Source organism: Peromyscus maniculatus, chromosome 6 (genome assembly GCF_049852395.1).
Source record: "Peromyscus maniculatus bairdii isolate BWxNUB_F1_BW_parent chromosome 6, HU_Pman_BW_mat_3.1, whole genome shotgun sequence".
NCBI classification, from domain to species: Eukaryota; Metazoa; Chordata; class Mammalia; order Rodentia; family Cricetidae; genus Peromyscus; species Peromyscus maniculatus.
In genome coordinates, this window is record NC_134857.1 from 128,700,517 (window position 1) to 128,724,116 (window position 23,600).

A 23,600-nucleotide genomic window follows, 5' to 3' on the forward strand; every position below is an offset into this window, starting at 1 on the left:
CATCAACATGTAAATGAACAAATTGATTAAAAGAAAATATGCAAAACAGGGCTGGATATACCAGATCATTCTTTGTGATTTAACAATGAGAAGAAGAAAAGCTATTGGGAAAAATTCAGAAGTCCCTTGAAAATAAGTAGTACAAATGATGGAGGGCTAACATCAAACATTCTTACCTTGGGCAGGGTCAGGTGGACCAAACTCCAGAGAATACCGTAAAATAAAGTTATTATTCCATACGTAGAGCTGGTTGTCTCTGGGATTGTAATCCACTGCAGCAATGTACTGATACTGGTTGGGGAAAGGGACATCCACATATTCTCCCCGGCTTAACCGCGTGTTGTAAATGTAATCAATTGTGTTCTTGCCTGCTTCACTTTCGTTGTCTTGGTACACTGACCTCACCACGTAGAGAACTCCGCATATCATGAAAGCATTGGATGCTGCACGCTTGTCATATACCGTCTCCCATGTTGCTTCGAATCGAAGAGTGTATGGATTTAGCTGGCTAATCACTATCATTCCATTGTTCTGCTCGGTAGCATAAATGACCCATAAGCCATTTTCATCCACTGCCAGGTCAATATCAGTCTTCCCTCCCCATCTGTAAGGTGATGTATCATGGTAGTTGGCATAGTTGATTATGGCCTCACCACTCTTAATTCTAGTCCTCAAGTCAAATTTCACAATATTTCTTGTTCTTTCTTTGTTAAAGAAGACAGCTCCATCATATACCACAAATCCAGTACCATCTACTCGGTTTGGAAGTTTGTATGTTGTTGTCTGGCGGCTGTTTTGAAAATCTTCTAAAGAAGCATATTCTATTAAAGTATCGGTGCGGTAAGGAGTCCAGGGCATAAAATAAATTTTATCTGCAGCCTGAAGAGGGTCCTTGCACCAAGCACCTGCCTTTTGCTCAGCTTCATATATACATGGTGAGTCCACAATTGCTTTCAAGGTCCCAGGACACACAAAAACTAACAGTCACAGAAAAAAAGACAAGAAGTGAACAGTTTTAAAAAAAGGACAAAGGTAATCACACATATTATTAATTACATATCAAAAGAGGAAAATCCATTTTGTTTAGCATTAAGCTTTTAGAAGTTTATATTTTTACGTGCTAGCCTTGTTTTCCAAAGATTTTCTAATCAAGTTTCCAGCGTACATAATAGCTGGCATTTATTTTCACAAATACAAACCTACATTTGGGATCACTCATAACTAAGATAAAATTTAGATTTCTGACTTGTGATTTTACTTAATAATTTGGTAATGCATGCGTCAAATCTTGGAACCTGTGCTTAAGAGTGGATAAGTATTTTATTCCAACCCAAACATTATGACTTCTAACCCTCATACACCTTTAACACCTCCCACAAAATAAGGCTAATGAAGCAGAAAACTCAATGCAAAGACTCATTTTGAACTTTTTATAGAAGTTACAGGTGCTTCAAGTTGGAGAATATAAATTTTAGGAAAATGCAATCGGGAGTAGAGAAAAGTCAACACAGGGGAAGCATGATGAGATGACCAGGAGACCCTGTAACCATGGCATGCTACGGAGAGGGTTCTGGAAGCCAGGCAAGATGACACTTCAATAACAAGAAAATATCCAAGGGTGTCAGAGAAAGAGATAGAGGGTAGAAAAGAAACAGAAAGGGTAGCGCCCCTTCGCCGACTTCAGAATTTACCCCATCGCCAGATTAGCAGCCATACAATTTCATTGTGAGCAGCTGACGCCTTTATGAGGTGCATTATGAGGTCCTGCTGATCATTTTAATACAGGAGCGTTGCAGGGGAGGGGAGGGAGGAGGGTCACATCCATAAGGCACATAACAGGGAGCTGGGGTTGAGACTGTGCACATTATTTACCTTTTTGCTCCACTTCTATTTTAAGCATCGGAAGGAAAATAAAAAAAAAGTGCAAGGAAAAAAGAAAAAAGATTAAAAATAAATTGACTATTAGTCTAAGATTGAATTCGTAATAGATGCTAAATATAGGAAGAATAAGGAAGTTGTACTACTTTGGATAAAGAGAAACACACAGGAGAACCTAGCAGGAGAGAGATTCTAAAGTTACATAAAAGAACACGGATCAATCATTTTAGAAGATTAAGGAGGCAAGACAAATAAGTTGGCATGCTGCTTCACTTAGTGTGCCTGAATAAATAATGAAACTCTTCACTAATGCAAGCTAAACATACTCTTGCCTTGCCAAAGCCAAGCGGCCTTCTGACCAAGTTTTCCTTTATATATGTACACTACAGACATAAAAGCATGCACAGCTGTGTCATCTCCATTTGGTCTGTGTGAGCTTAATTATCAGGCTGACTGTAATGATATCAGCATGGCAGGAAAATATATGTATAAGACTGACAACAAAACAACTTTGGAGTTTAAGCCAAATTTAATAACTATTGAGATGACTAGATTTCCCCAAAGATATTTAGATGACAAGTAACTACACAGTCATGCATCTCAGTATATTTCAATTATTGTTCTATTATTTCCTATTTTTAGAAAAATCCATCTTAACCATTTAGCAAAATGCCCCCTTTCCAGGAATATATAAATCTCCCTTCACCCAATAGGGGGTTTGAAGGGGTAGATAATGCCCATTACGTATTAGCAAATTTACTTTTTTAAGATTGCATATAGTTTACATTACAAAATTCTAATTTAATTTTCTATATCATATATAATATGCATTATCAAACTTGTAATATTAAGTCTATTAAAAAAAAGTAAGCAAAATACATACAAGGGAAAAGCAAGCACAGGTGGCAGGGAGGAAAAGGAAGAAAGAATCATGGTTAGCTCATTATGACATTGTCTTGACCATCATTTATTAACATATAAAGCAAGCCAGCATGCAACAACTGTCACACCCAGCATTCACATCCAATGTCTCCCTCCACAGACCTCGTGAAAGGGGAGGGCTTTCACAGGGCAGACCTGGCCCGGGCAGGACATGAGAGGAAGTGTAGGGAGAAACCCTAAGTGGGTTAGCACCAGGGAAGGTGCAACATGATTCTAGTTGACAGGTAGTCTCCTCCAACGAGGGCACACACAGTGCAACTCTGAGATTCAGTGCAGCCTCTCAAGTATGTTGCCTGAGTATTAAAAAACAACTCCACTGATGCTGTGTTTCCTCTTCTTCCCTTTCAAAATGCACCACAGTGTGCGACTACTGATTATTCAGAGTGTAGTTGCACATTTTATTACAATCTCAGCTTGATTACATATTTTTTAGAAGTATAATTATTCGTCAAGATAAAACAGTGACCTTCTGGAACTCCTTTGAGAGAAACATCACACAAATATTTAAAAAAATTTTTTTTGCCATAGCAACAGCATATAATTTCTAAATTAAGCTATAACCTGCTTAACCAACATGGTCTGTTTAAGCACTTTCAGGAAACACACTTGTTCTGATTGGTGTGCTTCTGACTGTGTAAGGGAAAACAGGACAAGTGCAGTGTGCTGTTTGGGAAGCAACACTTGTTCTGTAGCACTTGGACCTAAGATCACTCCTCCATCAGGAGCACATTGTACCTGCTCAGAATCAATAATGGACAGGCATGGTGGAGAAGGAGGGGAAGAGAGAGCATTAGTGTGGAGGACGTTCAGACTGCATTTACAGACAGCTGCATTGTTCCTTAAGGAAACAATGATTTTACTCACATAAAGCAATTAGGTGTAAAGGAGAGGATTAATACTTCTTATAATGCTTACTTATTACAAGAGAACTTTAAAGCAGTTCAATAAAAAAATTAAGGAAATGTATTTTGTATTGTCCATTCAGTGAAGATGACTGAATTATTTTTATTTGAGGGGGTAAAATTACAGTGCAGTCACTGAGCAAAACATAAACAGAAATTACTTCATTTGTTAATGATTTAAACCATATCATGTAAATAAAAAGTAAATGGGTATTAATTTTATACAATTTATAATTCCAATGAAAACTGAGAAAATACATCCAAAGTCAAAAATTTTCTAAAATAAAATCTTTGATGATTGATGGATGAATCCTTCAAAGAAAAAAAACTCCATATAAAGATTTTTATGAAATCAAAAAGGCAGATATCTATCAGATCAGCCAAAATTCTATCTACCAGAAGAATATAAAAATACAGTAAAATTAACAATGATCTGGATTCATAATCATATGCCTATATAAGCAATTTGTCTTAAGATATTCAATGAATTTATAAGGATATACTTAATATTCTATGAACCAAACATACATGTACACACCCACCAACATCAGCAGAGGACTCCAAGGATTTACAAGACAGAAAACAGACCCAAATTGACTACAGCCTACATACTCTGTATCTGAAGTGACACACTATTTCATTTGAAATAATCTCACATTTATTCATTGATGGCAATTTAATTAATCAACATGAATACAATTTATTCATCAAATGAGAGAACTTTTAGGTAACATTAGGATAAAATCCTTACATACTGTGGCAATTTGAAATAAGTAGGCACAAGATTGAAAAAGTCATGCCTGCTTATAGGATGTGAACTCCAGTCTGAATAATCCCCTTTCCTCCAAGGTCCCTAATGACTTTTTAATGTTCACTTGCATGCTGTGATACCTACATTCCGTACACAATAAAGCATGCCCTGCGTGTGTGTATGTGTGATTTTGATACAGAAGTTACCTGGACAAATGTAAAAGGGCACATACAATGTACCTGCCTGTTTGCAAAAGAAACCAAAGAGTGGCATTTCTAAGTTCTCTACCGAATGAATTTATTGCCATTTTCCTGAAGTCATGGAAAGTCTTTGAAATCGTTGAGAACAGGACGGAGCACTTTGGAGTCTATGAGGTTCCTGAAGTATTTGTTATAGATGGAGATTGGCATTAAGCCAAGTGGTAAGGCATGTATGATAAACTATATATGATGGTGACATCTAAATAATGTGAGAAAGGGGTAAGTAAATGCTACAGAAAAGCAAATAAATTGTTAAAACAAGGAATAGTGAAAGCTGGACCTTTAAAATAAAAGTGAATGTGAGGACAGGCTATCACAGACAGGAGCATAAGGGAAGCGAAGAGGGGAGAATGGGGAGCAATGAGGATATGCAAGGCTAGAATAACCTAAGAATGCTCTGCATGACATTTTCACATGGGCTGCAACCATGTGGCTTATAGTGTGTCACTGCTGTACGGTATATAGGAATGATAACCACTTCTATTCTTCAAAAAGGAAAACAGTCATAGACTTATTTCTGCCTCTTGCAAACTCTAGAAAGGCAACAGGAAATTAATTACTGGGTTTACTTTTTATTTTGAAGGACAAAAACTAAATAAAAAAAAAAGAACAAATACTTCTCTGAGTACAGCTATTTGCAAGTTTAGTGCACAATATACAATACTTCTGGAGAACTGAAAAAGTAAAATTTTGAAAGTTAGACGTTCCAGAAGATATCCACATTTTCCTTTCTTAAACAGCGCAAGAAATTACTTAAGAGTCTGAAAGTAATATTTGCTTAACACTGTTCTTGGTGTCTTAGACTAGGTTACAGGGACGGGGTTGCAGAAAGACAATTCTTGACAGCTCTGACTGATTCCACTGTTTGGGAGTGGATGCTGTATTCCTTGTCTAATTTGAGGACAGAAACCAGGCTGAATTCAAGGGAGAGGGACTTCGTGGAACAAAAATTTTGGTTAGCTCAAAAGAATGCAATGTTCCTCGAGTGGCACAGGAGAGATTAAGTAAAGCCATCGCACTACACAGGAGCAACGCTTTAACAGATCGGCTCACTCGGGGGCTTCCAATCCTACAAATGGTACAGAAGATACTGAAAACACAAAGCGCATCCACCGTTTCACGGAACACAGGAACACAGAGCGGGCACGAGAAGAGAAAGATAATCTGTGTTTGGCCTTTAACTGACACCACACACACACACACACACACACACACACACACACACACACACACACACACAATTTATCAAAATTGTGGCAGAGAGGACAGAGAGTCTCTTCACGGCATATGCTACAATGTGTTATCATCTTTTTGGATCTGCCTTATTTATCAGAATTTGGCCTTTCGGTATTTCTATGTTGAGATGGGGTCTCCCTATGTTGCCCAAGACGGCCTCAATCATCCTGATGCCTCTGCCTACAAGGAGCTGGGATTATGGTCACACATATACAACAGCATCTAGCTCCAACTGTTTGGGATTTTTTTGGTTGTTGGTGTTTAGGCTTAAAGTATAGAAAAATTTCTGAAATCAGTGAAAGTACTGATCTAACACTCTCACTTCAAATGCCTCTGCACTATTGTGATATTAATTTTTCATTCAACTTTAAAAACAGCAGAAGAAGAAAAAGCACTTCTGAACTAGCTTGTGACAATTAGGCAATGCATGCGAATGTTTAGGTTGTCTAAACTACTAAGGTATCTTCTCCCCTATCCAATGTATGAAATATAATCGTCGAGAAGTACGCACTCTGTTACTGGAGGGAAAATGCTGGCACCTATTTATAAAATTTCCAATTGGATTTTAAGTACTCCTGCAAGATTTTAAACATGATGCTATCAGTTTAAAAGTAGAAACAGGTACAAGACTTCATTTTTTTGTCTGTACTCTTGGCTTTGTTTTAAGCAAGAAGATTTCCTCACCGAATCTGTTTAAAAAAAAAAACAAAAAAAAAAACCCTTCCTTCCAGGACATGGAAGAAAGGGGACAGCTCTTGCCTCAGTTTCGGCTCTGGTAGCTTTTCCCAAGCATTCACGTTACCACGACAGCAGGTAGCCATTCAAATCCTTCACGATTAAACTGAAGTCAATTCCTTTTTCAGAAAACTGTGAGCCAAACCAATTTGTCAGCAACTGGTATTGGGCAAAAGTACAGATTTCTATCTGCCCTATTGAATAGCTAATTCAAGTTTGTTTTCTGGAAAAACACTAGCCTTAAAAGCCAAACACTTAAGAACACAGACAGACACTTGGCCAGCATCACACTATGGCTTCCTTCCACACTTCATGAAGCTAATTGGAGTCCCGAGTCTGGGAGCGCTTTGCATGCATAATGGTTTTGTAGGCCATAAACATACGCTTCTTTCACATGTGTAGTCTTTCAGCTCCAACAAGGAAGGCTGGAGAAAGGAGAAAACACAAACTTCATACTTACTGTAAGGGACACATTCATATTGAACTTCAAGGTACTTGTAAGTTCCGGGACATGGATCAGGAAATACATCTGACCCAGTAACTACTACACACTGCGTTCGATTGTTGCACCTGGAAAACAGAACCAATCAAGCCTGTGAAACAATGTACTTCTTTTCTACTTGAGGAATATAGTGATATACTATAGAACATATTTGTGAACCAAAAAATGCAGGTGAAATTAGATGGCGTTATAAAACTCCTATTTTCTTTGTTTTGAATTTCTGTATCAAGGGTCACACTAAAATGTAAGTAGAAGTGAAAAGAAGATAGTTGACAGTCTTCAAATACACTGTTACGTTTTAATTTTCATCATATCCAATAGGTCCAGGGAGACAGACCAACCAGGCCACTTGGTAACATATTTAAGAATTAAAAATTACAACCAGAAAAAGGTACAATCAAACACAGGGTGATAAACTGAACAGCTAAGCGGGAAGTTGTCACAGCATACCCAAACACATGTCGACCCAGATTTTAGCCTCGACATCCAGTTTGTGCTATATGTTCCACCACAAGCACTGTCTACACTCAGGACTATGAGGCACGTGTAGCCCTTCCCACCCTGCACGGAGAGGCCTGCATACATGACAGGGGCATGAGAGGCACCCAGCAGAGCGCCGGGAACATAGTGAATGTCTAAGCACTGTTGCCGCTTTTCACAGAAGCCGTGCTTCTGTCTGTGATGTGACTGTGTACCCAGTTCTACACCGGGATGTTCTGAAAGTTAATATTAAAAACAATCCTATGAACACAATCCCTAAAATGTCCTACATATTACTCTGCGGAAGTATTCACTGTTGTTCTCGTCATTAAGTCATCAGGGATACTGGAATTAAGCAGTAACTGGTATTCCAGGCAGGATGATGCCTGAGTTACATAAATGGGCCCAGATGTTCTTCTCTTAAGCTTTGTAAAGGCAAGAACTATTTCTTTTATAATTTGATTTGATTACAGCCCAGTGGAATGGAATGTTTGCAGGGGTTTCATTACACTTCTTGATAGTATATACATTAAGAAGGCAAAGCAAGCAGAACCAGGGCATTATTATAAAATTTATTCAACAATTTGAATACCAAATATTCTATGGTGCATAAAATAACCGAAGTATAAAATAGCACTGTAAAGCAGTCTGAGGAAAGTAGACTAGCTCCCAGCACAAAGAACCCCGGGATGGTGGGAAGCAGTCACATTAATGAGGGAGACATGTTAAGTTACCCACACTGGTATCACTGCAACTCAAAACCCTGGAGAGCTGTCCTGAAGAGAAGCAAAGCATGAAAGGTCTACAAGATTAAATGGCTACATTTTTTTTTAAATTCAAGACATATTACAGTGAGCTTCAGTGACTCCACAATATTGAATAAATTGTAACTAAGATTGCAATAATACGTTGTAAACATTAAAACAGTTAACTTTGATCTCAGTCTCTGAGACATATAGTATTTTTTAACACATCCTGTCCCATAAATTTCAAGACCTTGGATGACATAAATGTTACATCTCTTACAACACGATGTTTTGTTTTGCTCTTTCGTTTTTTTTCCCCACTCATTTGAAGAAACTGCCTATGGTTCACCACTCAATAAAATGAATTATTTTATCACGAATCATAGAAATAATTTTGTATTAAAAAATTTAAAACAGAGGGTAGATTTGCTATTTCTCAATGTGTCAATATCAAATGTTTCAACTCCTCTAGAAACACAATTCTGACCTTTCATTTTTCTCTTTCCTGCTATAGCAGTAAGAAATGTCAGTGTTCCCTAAACCTCACTTGATCTTCTGGGAATCCTCAGCTCTACTCTAGTCCCCATAAAAACTCCTCTGACATCCTCTTTTGTACTTATTCATATCTACAGGGGTCATCCTTATGCTTCATGCTCTCATTTCTCAGAAAGCAAGAAAGGTAAACTTCTACATGTTAAACTTATCTTTCATACTCTCCACTGTATATATTTCATAATCACTCAAACATATTCTGCGATTTATTTTCTAAGGGCCTGAAATGTACTTGTAGGAATCCCATAAAATAACAATTCAGGGAGTAAACGAACTTTACATATAGCACTACTTCCCCTTTTTACTGAGGGTTTCTTTCACATCACTAAATTAGAAGAAGCAGAAAGCGAGTTTGTATTGAGGCCGAAATGCATTAAGAATGTGAGGGTTTGGAAAGAAAGTGAAAGCACATATAGTTAAAAAGTCTTGTGATTTATATAATTTTGTGAAAAATAAAAAATATAGTGACGCTGGAGAGATGCCTGCGGGTTAAGATTGCTTCAGGCTCTTCCAGAGCCCTGAGCTCTATTCCCAGAACCCACTTCAGGTGATTCATGACCACTTGTAACTCCAGCCCCAGAGGACTGGACAACTGCTCTTGGAGTGCGTGTGAGTGCGCGCGCGCGCACACACACACACACACACACACACACACACACACACACACACACACACACACTGTCTTAAAAATGAATATATGAAGACTGGGTGTTTAGCTCAATGGGATCCAGCATACTTAAATCTGTACAAGGTTTGGTGTTCAGTCTGCAGCACAGAAAGGGGGGAAGGGGAGCAGGGAAGAAAAAGAGATTGAGAAAAGTTAGAGTTTTGGATTTTAGACTAATTCAATGGAGTCACTAAGAAGTGGAACTTAATTGTGAACAGGATAATATAGTCATAGTTGTGGTCACCAGCATCTTTATTCAGAGACAAATGAAAGCTTTTGGAGGTTCAAATGCAGCCCCAGTTGGGCTCAAGAGAAAAATACCCAGTATGAGTTCTCAATATGAGAAAAAATCTGGCAGTTCATTAACCTGTGTGCTGTGGGGAACACCATAAAACTGGAAATTGCTATAATTGAAAAAATCAAGAATGAGAAAGCAATTACTTAGCCACAAAAGAAAAGCAAATTCCTACCAAGGGCTCAGTCAGCTTTCAATGTTCATTGCCATGGAAATAACAAGGCAGCATAAGCCAAGAAATGAATTTAATTCTGGAGTCTGGGTCCACATAGGGCGGAGATCGAGCTTGACTCTCCCTTTCCCCACATAAAGACCTGTCTGTATGAGTAAAGTTGTTGCTGCATAAACAATTAAAAGATTGATATATTTTGGTAACACCTTGTGGATTTTCAATGTTAATAACCCAGATAGTAATCACAAAATGAATATAAGTAAGACAAAGATATAAGAGAAAATGGGTTTCCTATAAAATAGACACTGGATTAATATTTGAAGAACTTTAAATACTGTTTATCACACAGAAATGGATTCTGGACATACTTTAAACATTTCAATTCCAAATAATGGCACTTGGGCTGTTCTGTAGTGATGAAGATACAGGGATACTAAAGACAGTTAAAGCAGCGGCTATCAGAACTTGGCCCTTAGAACAGGATCAATATCAAACGAGAGCTTGTAGGAAAGGAAAATGGTCACAGCCCACCCAGAAGGAGGGGAATCCAGTGCTGGGGAGACCCCAGCGTAGTTTTAAATACCAGGAAAGTGTGTCTCATTGCTCTGAACTCCACTGAAACAAAACATGGTAAGTTTAAATATTTCAGAAAAATATAAAAGATCATAGAAACAAGACAGAAAATAAATAGTATGATCTATTCAGGCATGTAATTACAGCTTGCAATGCCAATCTATCCTGCTTGGTCCTGGAGTCAAATGTTTCTGTTGTGCCTATTTTGAGCAGGCCTTACAATTATTTATTGGTGAATCACAGTAAATAAAACATCTAAGTACTTGCATACTGTTGTTTGAATCTTAGATGGTCTTTTAAAAAACAAAACAAAACAAAACAAAACAAAACAAAAAAATCCTGAGCCAGATATTGGGGTAATTGCTAAAAGATCAGAGAGACAGAACAGCCAGCCATTAGTTCTTACCTCTATGAAACCCTCAGCCTAAAGAGAGTGAGTTCCTGTTCCTCCGGCCTTATATACCTTTATCTGCCCTGCCATATTACTTCCTGGGATTAAAGGTATGTGTGCTTCCCAAGCAAAGGCATGAGATCTCAAGTGCTGGGATTAAAGGTGTGTGCCACCACTGCTGGCTCTGTTTCTCTCCTATACTGGATCAATCTCATGTAGCCCAGTATGGTCTTGAACACACAAAAGATCCAGATGGATCTCTGTCTCCCAAGTGATAGGATTAAAGGTGTATGACACCACTGCCTGCTCTCTATGTCTAATCTAGTGACTGGTCCTATGACCCTCAGGCAAGTTTATTAAGGTACATAATATATCACCACAGCATATGACTCATATAAACCTATTTTATAGGCAGGAAAAAAGGAATATCCTTTTCCTAAAAGTTTGTTTCATAATTGAAATTCTTTTCATTCATTAAATGTGAAATTAAGATTTTTGACAATCTATAAAAATAGGCTGTATTCCACAGACAGATGTAATTTAAAACAAAAAAAAAATTAAATCCATTGCTATTGTCTCAGTATTTTGTCTGACCTAATCAATCAAATAAATATGGTGCCTAAATCCTGAGAAGGTATAAATGTAACTATCTAGAGTGGACTCATGAGGGAATAATGTCTACTAAACTTAGGAGTATAGAAACACTGTGCATAGTGCCATGAAAATAATACAGATGTGCTTAAACACCCCTTCCAACATTCAAAATAGTTACTTATATTCTTCATTACGTTAAATTACTCTGATATATCACCTTGGTCTAGGGTAGGGTTCAGGGGTAGAGTTCCTCCTCGGATTATGTGAAGCCATGGATTTAATCCGCAGCATAGCAACACCAAAACTAAATAAAAAACCCAGCCTGTTTATTATTTTTGTATTGTTTCTAATCACAAACATCTGACTAAAATATTAAGAGGTTTTTCTACATATATATATATATATATATATATATATATATATATATATATATATAGAGAGAGAGAGAGAGAGAGAGAGAGAACATCATACCAAACCAGAAATTTCCACATGAAATTAAAACAAATCCAATAATAAATGCTTCAAAACATCACCACATGCAAATAAGAAAGAGGGTCATTATATTAATGACCGACATTAATATTGAAAATTTTACATCTTATTCCTAGAGCCATCAATCACATCAAGAAAATACTAAATCCCGCTTTACACGTTATAAATGGGTTTAAACACGGCAAAACACCATATGTTAGACTGTATTTAAAAGCCCACTATTATCATCTTTCCATGCTAACCTGAGGGAGTGGATGAAAGAAATGCAGCCAAGTGCTCGCCTTTATAACCTGGATAAAACACCAGTCCGTCTGCAGATGTCTCCAGTGACTGCCACACCCTCCCCTTTACAGTATACAGTGAACTATTTTTCTCAAAAAAAACCCCAAATATTGCGACTATTTGAATCACTAATATCAATATATTTCATGATCAGCAGAAATTGGAGCAAATATTAGAACTTGGTGTCACTGCTCAGGCTTATACCCAATAGATAAGAGAAAAACAAAAAACAAAACTACACAATATTCCAATGAACAACTCACAAATTTCTTCACCATCACAACCTGTAGGTGGGTTACAAAGGGTTTTAAACTATGTATTTGATCCCCTATATGTAGTCAATGTTGGTATTAATTTTTAGGATATCCATAGTGCTTTCAAAATTAAAATAAACTGCCTCTAGAAAATATATGTAAATGATGAAAAAGTATTTTATGAAAGAATATTCATTTTCATACTGGAATACCAAAATTACTTAGAATATGTCAGGTGCAGCTTGCAACAGTTCTGAAATCTCAGCTGTCAAGGCTGAGGCAGGAGAATTTTAAGTTCAAGGGCTGCTTGGTCTTCTCTGACTGACCTTCAGAAAACTTCATACACAAAGTAACAATGATTAATTGGAGAAACACGGTCTTTTTATTTGGGAGAAACAAAGTATTTACTGGTTCCTAAGCTACTGACCGTAATTGTATTGAAAAGGAATATAGCAGAGTACTAACTCTGTCCTAACTTGGGAAGATAAGTGCCAAAATAACATGCTTGGACATGATGAAGTACTGGGTACTGACTTCCTGCTTGCAGTCTGTGAATCAATAAACATTGCATTAACCAGTTTAACTTTCTCATTTAGAAAAAGCATTACCTTCCCTAGAAGTTCGTGGAAAGGTTCAACTGGATAAGGAAGATGAACTTTGTGCAATGTCTGGATAACCGGGAATTCCCCGCACCATGAAAATCCCTGGGAACAATGCCCTGGTAGAAAACAGACACAGATCTGCACCCCCAGAGACAGAGCGCATGCTCTCCTTCTCCACTGCACTCCCTGCGCTGTGTGTATTCTTTCTTGTGTATAACCTCTAGAAGCAGGCTAAACTTATCCATGCAAACTTGTTTCCTTTCCAACTCTAATCTTGAATTGTACAATTCCCGACAAATTGCTTTCACTCTGCTTCTGATTATCTTATGCTCATTATTACACTTTACCAAGTGAAAGTATGGAGATGAGATTCCACGTGTAATCTATTGTGAGAGGTGTTTTAATCAATAGTCTTGTTCTGCTGATTAAGCAGAGGCTTCTGTTTTGGCAAGATAACATTAGCTTCTCCAGTCATGCTCCAAAAACCATTGGGAATCTTCCCCAGATCATTAGATATGCTACAATAAAGCTTTGGTGCATTTTCTTTTCTTCCTTAAATTACTTCTTCACTGTCCCATCGTTCCCCATCACCAATGGCACCGCATTATTACTGCAGCTCCCCTGGAACTTGCACTCAAGCTATGTCTCCAGGCCATAGGATGCCATTTTCAATTGAAGCTTCTACTTGAAAATATAAATTAAGAAAATTTCATTATCTCCTGCCAGGGGCCATTATTCACCACAGTTCTAAGGAAGATTAAAAATGCAAAATCTACCAACTTGAACAAATACTCCAACATGCAACAGAGAAGCTCAGTACTATCAAGACAGAAACTAAATTCAAGTTTGCTTAAATTTGAAACATACTGCAGAATTAGTCCTATTCTTTACTGAGTGTATGTTCAGTGAAGATGGTTTCCACAATTTCCTTCTCTAATTGGCATCTGCTATTTTTAAACTTCAATTACAACAAACTAACAAAAATGGGCTTGTTGTTTCTACACTCCTCTCCTGCTAGTTACCTCCGATCTTAAAATGTTCATTTTTAGAAGAAATACAGCTTTCAGAGTGTTAAGGTACTAAGAATGTAACCCGTGTTCATAGGACCAAATATAAACAGAACAGTCAGGATGGGAGCCTGGCACATCCCAAGCCACATTTGTGATGAACTGTATATTCAAATAGGCAAAACACCTACAGCTGAATCTTCTATCAAGGATCTAATTAACAGAGTAGGAATGACATTCATTCCTGAGCTGCAAGTAACAATAAGAAATAATGTCAGTTGGCACACTTCATTCCATTCAAGCACATAAGCTGAACGCATTTATAGGCCTTGCAAGCAAACAGGAGGAGATGAGGGACAACAAACTGAAAATACACGAGAGAGAGAGAGAGAGAGAGAGAGAGAGAGAGAGAGAGAGAGAGAGAGAGAGAGAGAGAGAAGAGGACTTGCCAGCTTCTAAGACTCATTGGAGGTATACATATGACAAGCATATAAGTACATGTTTCTGAATGACAGAAATGACTAATAGCTAACATTACTATATCAGTTTGTAGATAAGTATGGTTAACAAAAAATACACAGCAGACACTCATGTCTGCTTCAGTCGGCTGTTCCTGATCTGATAGAATTATGTCAGTTAGGACAAAGTTCTATATCATGAAAGAAAACAATACACAATAGATAGGTTACTTATTTATGCGGGGAAATACCTTTAATTTACAATCATTCTCATACATGCTAACACCTAAATGATCTGGTTCTATTATTCTTACACTTGTCCCTCTCAATACAGACAGAGAATAAAATATTCCACATACAGCATCTTATCCCAGAAGCCGGTGAGAGCCAACGCAAAGAAATGTGTGCAAATAAAGTACTCAAGTCAAGCAAGACAGGGAGACAGATCACCCCAAGACTCAGGTGACAGTCATCTCTGGGGTCAGGAGGGAAAACTGCTGAGCGCTCAATCAAGCACCTCTCTTTTCTCACTAAAGTTTATAGTGAAATGTCCTCTGATCATCTAAACTTTCACATTGCTAGGGGAGCAGGTCCTGCTTTCTTATTAATGATGAAGTGAGAGCTTAAATAACTGCTAGGTAAACATGACATTAAAAAGTTAGAAGAGATGTTCTATAGGAGAGTCCCATTTGTCACATGACCATGTTCTCATAATTCATTTAGTAACTTCGGTTATTTAGAAGAGTTCCACCAAACAGAACTTATTACCTTAGGCATGTTAGGCTATTGCTTGCATGAATTATAGAGTATTGCCTTATTTAGTGCATTCCAAAATCATTTTTGAGAGTTGCTACTGCATCAGAACCTAAAGCTAAAACCAAATGCTAGCCATGCATGGACAAATAAATTGGAAGAACTAAACAATTCAAATTGTATTCTGCTCAATCTCCTATATATTAGTGTTATCAAATATACTAATATCTAATATACTACTGATTTTTTTCAGGGTTGTAGTGATTAAAACTTTGAAACTGGTGTAGTAGGAACAATTGTAGAAAAAATCTAACACTGCATATATAACCATAAAAATGAGTGTATTTTTATGCTAGGAATACATAAATTTTATTTGACTGTTGAAGAATGTTGTGTGGAAGGAAAGTAGAAGCATCCTCCGGAGTAGTTCTGGGTCAGTCAACCAACGTCTGACAAAAAAAAAATCCTATTGAATTCATTGCTATGAAGCTATCATTCTATTTTTTGTAGATGTTCAAAAAGGAATATCATGAACAGCAACACCATTCATGATCAGTTTGTATCTCAGTAAACTTCTGTGCCAGGAAATATAACCACAACATATATGGATCTTAAAGCATATAAATGATTTGTTTCTTGTAGACTGCTAAAATTATCTTAAAATTCCACATTAATTATTAAAATAAGCATCTTGAAGTAGTGATGCTGTGAAAAAAACAACTTTTTATGTTTTAGAAACCACTGAAACTCCTTGCAGTTTTTACTGGACCTTGGGGTCAGTTTAATGCAAATGAGGTTTGACTCACTCTGAGCCTTATTAATCCAGTACGAAATCTCTTGTTTGCAGAAATGCACATTCAACACAAATGCACTTGCTTTTATTAGCAAAACCAGAGGTATTTATTTACAAAGCACGCCACTGAGACTGTTCCATTCATAGGGTCATGAGGTCTAACTACTTAATGAAAAGAATAAGATCATTTAAGCGGGGACAAAAACTATACATTAAAAAATATATATTTCAAAAGTATTGCTTTGCATCTAAAGGCCCCAAGCTCTCAACTTTTAGTAATTCAAAAAACACCACCTGTAAAAATTAAGAGTAATTATTTATAAAAATGTTAACCTATTAAAGTTTGCACTTGCATAAGCTGTCACAATTTTAACAAGGGAAATGGGAAATCACTATGGGATGCCCTAGTTAGATTAAATTAGCAGCAAACTTGTTACTAGACTGTATAAAAGACACAGCATAACAAGACATGACCTTGCAGAGCCACAGAGCCAATCTGTGATGTCTTTCTCTCCTGTACCTCTTGCTAATTATCTGCAAAGTTACAGACCCTTTTGTCGTGGGTTATTTTTCTTCAAATTGTGAGGGGATTTTAGTTTCTAAATATTTAATTAGTTTTGTTATGATGTGAGAATTGTACATGCCAAGCGCTTCGATTTCCATACTCTACTCTGTCTAATTATCCTCAGATTTAGATTGGTCATCCCAAATCTTTCTCCTTTGTAATTATTTACTTCTGAAAGATCATTCAGTGAAGAAATATTTTCACCCTTATGGCTCTTCTTTGCCACAAATGGCTCTGCTGGTCTGTTAATTACCCGCTCAGAGGATTAGAGCTTGAAATAAAGCAAAGGAACTGTAACTGGAAGGAGTTTTGGAGGGCAAGACTGAGCCAGAGATGCATGTGGTGCTCTTTGAAAGTCACGTTAAGGATTACTCCCTAGGTTTGAATACGGTTTTGATAAACAGGAAAATTACACCATGGAGATTTTTTTCCCTGATTCTTTATGTTACATAGGTTGTCATTTAGTCAGTATTATAATGAACAAAGGACAAATTCCCAGTCTAATTGATAACTAATATAAATAGTTTGTGCTTCTACAGATCTCATTTAGATTAAACACTGCAACAAATGTTGATAAGCATCCCATACAAGTCAAATTGAATGCTCAGAAATAAAATGTTAAGATTTTTAAAGGTGTGGCTAATTAAAAAAACTTTTACAGCTGTGCAAAACTTAAAAAATACAATTCTGTTAAAGTATTTAATCAACTGAGTAGAAGTCTCTCATATCTTATTAAAATGCTTGTATTTTATTAAGTGGCCAGAAAATGCCATTGGTCATTATTCAAGTTCAGTTCTAGATCATTTCCAAAAGTGCCTTTTCTTCCCCGAAATTATCAAAACACACGTTTGTTAATACTTTTATGTTACAACTAGTCCTTTATTTCCTGCCACTTCTAAGGTGTTTGGAAGTAAATAGATCTCATGGTTTACAAAAGAATGTATAAAAACATCTAGTGTTCTGAAAAAAAGGATGAAAAGTTCTGAATGAGCAACTTAATGTCTAAATATGAACTGAGTTAATAAATCGGGGTTGCAGGACATATATTGTGTACATGCTTCTGTGAAGGTTGCACCAAGGGAAAACACTTTACTTTCAATACAGCCTGTTAGGAGACTAACTCAAAGGCCACAGATCTCTCTCTACTCAATTTAGCTTTGCACCCTATAAGAGCCGTGATGTCCCTGATCTCTTACATTGGCTTTTTGAAAGCAGGAGAAATTCATGCTATGCTTTCATCAACTGAGAATCTGCTCTTGTGATCAAATTATATCCCACCTCCCCCGAAGCAATCACATAGACAGTGCATGAATATAGATTGTTTTTTTCACAATATAAAGATGTTAGCAACTGTGCCTTCATGACATTCGATTTCTATGCTCTACTTTAATTATCTTCAGATTTAGATTGGTCATCTCAATTTTTTTTCCTTTCTAAGTATTTGCTTATGAAAGATCATTCAAAAATATTTTCACCCTTATCGCTCCCCTTTGCCACAAATGACAATGCTAGTCTGTTAATTACAGGTCCAAGAAAAAGTTATAGATCTATCAAATAGATATCAAGTTAGAGTCAGATCTGAACAACAAAACAGCCCTGTCAAGACAGTTTTACTTAGAAAAAAAAAAGTCTATTTAACGGTACTTAAACGTAAGAGGTGAAACCAGGTAGGGTGCTCGGTTCAGCCCCAAGCCCCAGGAGCCTGCCCGCCCTTTGCCTTCCTTCCCCTAACCCTCACTTACTATTCAATCTGGGGGCTGCCAAGAAGTCATTTTTTAAATTGCTGGGCTAATATAATCCCTCATGAATACAGATAAAACACCCAAGATCAAGAGAATGTGATTAAGTTACTAAAACCACACCCTAAATCCAAACAAAAAAGACCTCCTCTATAGTGCAGCTCAGAACTGATTTCCAACAAAAGGAGAACAAAGAAAATCTCTATAGGAGCTGCCTTTTCATGTAGACCTGCAGATTCTTGATCATCTCAGTGGTCAGAAACAGCTAGACACTAGGGCACTACTAACTACATAAAGCTTGCTGCATGGCCATGCTGGAACTCTTTCCTCCCTGTCTGAAGAAGGTTCCCTTTAAGGGCTTTAGGTCTCTGAAGTGGAACACTCTGAGCTTCTGGTACCAAGTTTCTCCAGTTCCCAGTGGTACCTCTATGTGGCCTAAGAAGGTTCCTATAACCAAGGGCCAAGCATGAATGGAGAAAGCCAGTGGAAATCATGTTGACCCTAAGTATTAAGTTCTTCCCTTCCCTGGAATTAGAACTCAAAGAGATCTTTCTCTGTTTTCTTTACCTTTGTCTACAAATGTCTGTGCATTTAGTTGTCCATTACTTACATTCTGCTTTGTGCTGAATGTCCCATACTTTATTTTAGTTAGTACTCAATTTGTCAATGTCTAGAATCAAAGTGCAAATTTCATATCTACTTATCTAATAGTATTTATCTCTTAAATACTCAGCATTTTGTTTTGTTTTATTATATGACTTTAGTGGTTACTAGAGCTTAAGTTTTACCTTCCTGGTAGATGTTAGACTTCTTGTAAATTCCTGCAATGCTCAGAACTACTTTTATGAAGAACAGTCACTGAATGAGTGCTTTCTTTTCTTTTCTTTTGAGACAGGGTTTCTCCATGTAATTTTGGTGCCTGTCCTGGATCTCACTCTGTAGACCAGGCTGGCTTCAAACTCAGACAGATCTGCCTGGCTCTATCTACCTCCCGAGTGCTGGGATTAAAGGCGTGTGCCACCACCGCCCAGCAAATGAGTGCTTTCTAAACTGGACTTCTTATTCTATGTTTCATCTTTTTGTTTGCTAAGGATTGAATAACCTTAAATGGCTTATGATGCATGTCAGTCATCTCCTTTAAAAAAATAAAAGCTGCAGAAATTTTGGTGGGCATAGATGTTTATCTGAAGATTAAAAACAACAAAGGCCAAAGCTGGAAACACAGACCCCTGGGGTGCTGGAAGTAGTCAGCTGAGCCTGGAGGATGGCCCCAAACGACCCTTAACATGCTCATCTGAGTATAAACATCAAATCCTTGAGAGACAATATAAAGAGATCAGTACTTTGTGATTCACACTCAAATTTAATGGAGTCTCATCTGACTGATAAATAGATGACAAATTTCACTGGCTCACCTCTGATAAATCAGAAGTAATCTTTAATCATGACAAAATATTCATAATCTAATCCTTTTATCAAATTGACTACCACCGCAGGAGTCTCGTGTGTTTGCACAATTAAAAACCCTGTGTTAGCTGCATATAATAAGGCATCACATTTGATGCAAATCCTTTCCTATTGAAATAAGTGCCAAGCTGACAGCAGGAAGTAGCTGATAAGAAAGCAACAAGGCATTGCTGATGGCATTCTCGATAACTGAACACAACTCATAAGCATTCAGTCTACAGCCTATTACCCAAAGAGCTCTTTTTAAAAAGTATGGATCAAGGGAAGCTTGCTTCTGTTGCTTCTCAGTCATAAGAGGACAGACACATCATCTTTAAAAGATGATAGATGGTAGATAGATAGATAGATAGATAGATAGATAGATAGATAGATAGATAGATAGATGATAGAACAAATCTGCAATTACATATAGTAATACCCTGAAATAACCATGTACAAACAATATCTATGTAGAGAAAAACTAACAAGGTGTATGTGGAATTGTGTATTACTATTCTCTGCTGTAAAACAATGAACTCTGCTGGAATCAGAGTTAATACAAGCCTCTCAGTGAGCCCTAGTATTCATTTCAACGGAGATATTACAAGCCTCTGCACAATGACTGCATGCTTTTAAGAATATAAGGAAGTGGGGGGTGTGATTTGAAAGACCCTTGCTCCATGGCCAAAGGGCAAGAAAGGAAATTGTAATGCTGCAAAGAAGGTGGTAGATGAAGATGCTGAGGTGCAGAAAGCAGAAAGGATGAAAGGAAGAGTGGACCTCAGTGTCCCCTCAACCTACAGGGTCTTTTCCATGAGTTTACTCTGGCTGTTTCCTTTTCTCCATTCATGTTTGGAAGTGTTGCATCATGCGGGAGATTTGGTGCACCTGCTCTGTGTTAGCAAACAGCTGAGTGGTTGGCTACAGTTTTAAGAACATCTGAGCAATGGGCTATACACACGACAGCACCTTTTCTAAACTGAACCCCACAAACACCAGTGTGGACTCTTGCAAATGTCTATTTTTGCCAGCTATTCATGGACGCCTTTAGCTGACACAAGAAGGGGTGTGGTACATCAGAGCTTAGTAAGCATTTGATAGTGCATCCTAATGAAGCTTAGACAAAGACAGACTCTTCCTTAGTCAAACCTGGCTCCAAGAGCCCTTTAATACAATAGAAATGAAAAGCTCCACGATTTATAACATGTACAAATAACATAGATACGTCTTTTATGACAATGAAGGCAGAGGCTTCCATTTGATAATGTATTCCTAGCCTGAATTAGCTTTCTTTCAGTACCTTGTGTAGAAGGTGGAGTTCACAGGGACCTTGAGAGCATGAAGTACCACTAACTTCATGTACAGGCTGGGATGCAAACAGAAGGCCATATGTTGTGAAGTACCCGACATAGCACCTTTGAAAGCTAACTGCCACACATCTAGAACTGGAGAAGCACCTTAATGACCGGCTGAAAAGTCATCTTTATCACTTCATGTTAGAGACATATGGCAGGCCTTATCATACTGTACACACGCAACTCAACCCTACTACTCAATTGTAGGAGTTTCGTACTTACAAAAGTGGTAATTAAATATGATATCCAGATGGAACAAGTATTCTAGGTGATAAATTTTATAGGTATTAGTTTCCAGAACATATTTATTTAAAAAAATAAACTCCATGATAGCTAAAACAGTACACTCACATACATTATGTATTTTATGATAGAAAATGTGGTCAATTTATTAAGCATAGTGGATACATCATTATTAAGAAAAAGAAACATTGGGAGACCTTGCTCTTAACATTGACCCTTAACCATTTCCATTTCAACAATGTTATCAATGCCAAAATGCCATTACAATGAGTAACACTCTTGAATCTTTGTAGCCTCAGCAGGGCAAAATCTACTAGGTTCAGTCAGGAAATTTTTTATTTGTTTTGAGACAGGGTTTCTCTGTGTAGTTTTGGTGCCTGTTCTGGATCTCGCTCTGTAGACCAAGCTGGTCTCGAACTCATGGAGATCCACCTGGCACTGCTTCCCAGGTGCTGGAATTACTTAAGGAAGACACAAAGTCAAAATACTATCACTAAAGTGCTGTGGATATTGCTCTATATATAAATAAAACACTGATGGCCAGTGACCAGGCAGGAAGTAGGTTGCCAGGCAGGAAGTAGGTGGGACAAGGAGAGAGGAGAATTCTGGGAAGCGGGAGGCTGAGAAGAGAGACTGCAGCGGCTGTGGGATTGGCGGGTGACAAAGATTTGTCCTGACTGTGGGCAAGGCCGGAAAACTCTAGCAACACTAAAGAGAAGAGATAACATGACAAGGATGAAAAAGCCATTTTTAGACTTGAACTGGGCAATTTCCTTTTTATCTTCTGTTTTGAAATGCTTAGTTTTAAAACTTAACTGCCATACTTAAAACCCGCATAACCAATATCCTTGTAGGATGTTTTATATTTAATATCAGCACTGTCCACTGGTTGAGCAACACAGGAAGTGAAATCGGAGGTAGAGATCTCTAAGAAGCTTACTGGGAGACTTCTCAACTCCACCAGGGAAGCCAAGATGGAAGCAGCTTTGGGCAGAGTGAGAGCTGAACTCCTGGAAGATGAAATCATCTGTCTGGGTGAGGAGTTGGGGAGCTACTGTGAAGGATAGTAAGGCTCAGCCTTGTCTCTGTCCTCTGCCACTAAATAACAGCTGCCTCTGAAGGGGAAGGATTATGTCCCCCAAATCCTAGGCAGGTCTTGTGAGGGGATCAGCTGTAAATCCTCCCACAGGGCAACTCTGGGCACCAGGCAAAGAAGAAAAAATGCAGAGCCGCCCAGTCCCTCCGTAAATATGACAGGACACAAGTCTATGAACCATTTTCAGTACATCTCATTTTCAGGGTTTTTATTTTATTTTATCTTCTTGTATACACTGACATGTCAATCCTGTTTACTAAGTGATAGTCAATGGGTTTCCTATGGAGCAATGAACCTTAACAGGCAGCTTTTAATTGGCCCACATAGGAAACCACACTACTATTAATTCCTCAGATACAGCATAAAATAAAACCATCGCTTCTCAAACTCTAGAGCAATTAGACCTCTCGGCTATTTGGCTAACTCTACTTCATGATACCCAATGCAGTTAATTATATTTTTTGATGTTAATAGTCTCTGTCAGTCTTAAGCATAACTTTGCTTTGATGAATATTTAAATTATATTTGAATAAAAAATAATCTTGGTTACATTTCACATTCAGTAATCATTGCGGCTTAATAATGGTCTATTCATCAAGGGTTGAAATAAATGGAAGTGTACACACAAATGTCTTGAGTTGTCATGTATTAGTTATGACAGTAAGCCATCACCCTTTACACACCTGTTTATATCTCCTTAAAACTTGTAATCGTCTTTATGACCAGCTTTAGACAACACATATGTGATTCCATAAATTAACGATGCAGTGATCTTAGGGCTAGATCAGGATATAATTTAATGTGTAGAGCTAGCTCATCAAATAACAAAATATGCTTTT

At 37.6% G+C, this 23,600-nt stretch overlaps 1 protein-coding gene across 47 annotated transcripts in view; it reads right to left on the bottom strand.

The window, feature by feature from the left end:
* Window positions 1-23,600, bottom strand: part of Adgrl2 (adhesion G protein-coupled receptor L2) — a 647,549-nt gene that overhangs the window by 50,982 nt on the left and 572,967 nt on the right. For 45 of the 47 annotated variants that reach the window (XM_076575175.1, XM_076575176.1, XM_076575178.1 and 42 more), the window contains 2 exons: window positions 7,165-7,274; window positions 177-977 (listed from right to left, as the gene is read on the bottom strand). In XM_076575175.1, coding sequence (XP_076431290.1) covers window positions 177-977; window positions 7,165-7,274 — 911 coding nt within the window. Of the gene's footprint in view, window positions 1-176; window positions 978-1,872; window positions 2,681-7,164; window positions 7,275-23,600 lie in introns of those variants that run through there. The other 2 variants (XM_076575203.1, XM_042280123.2) reach the window with 2 other exon arrangements.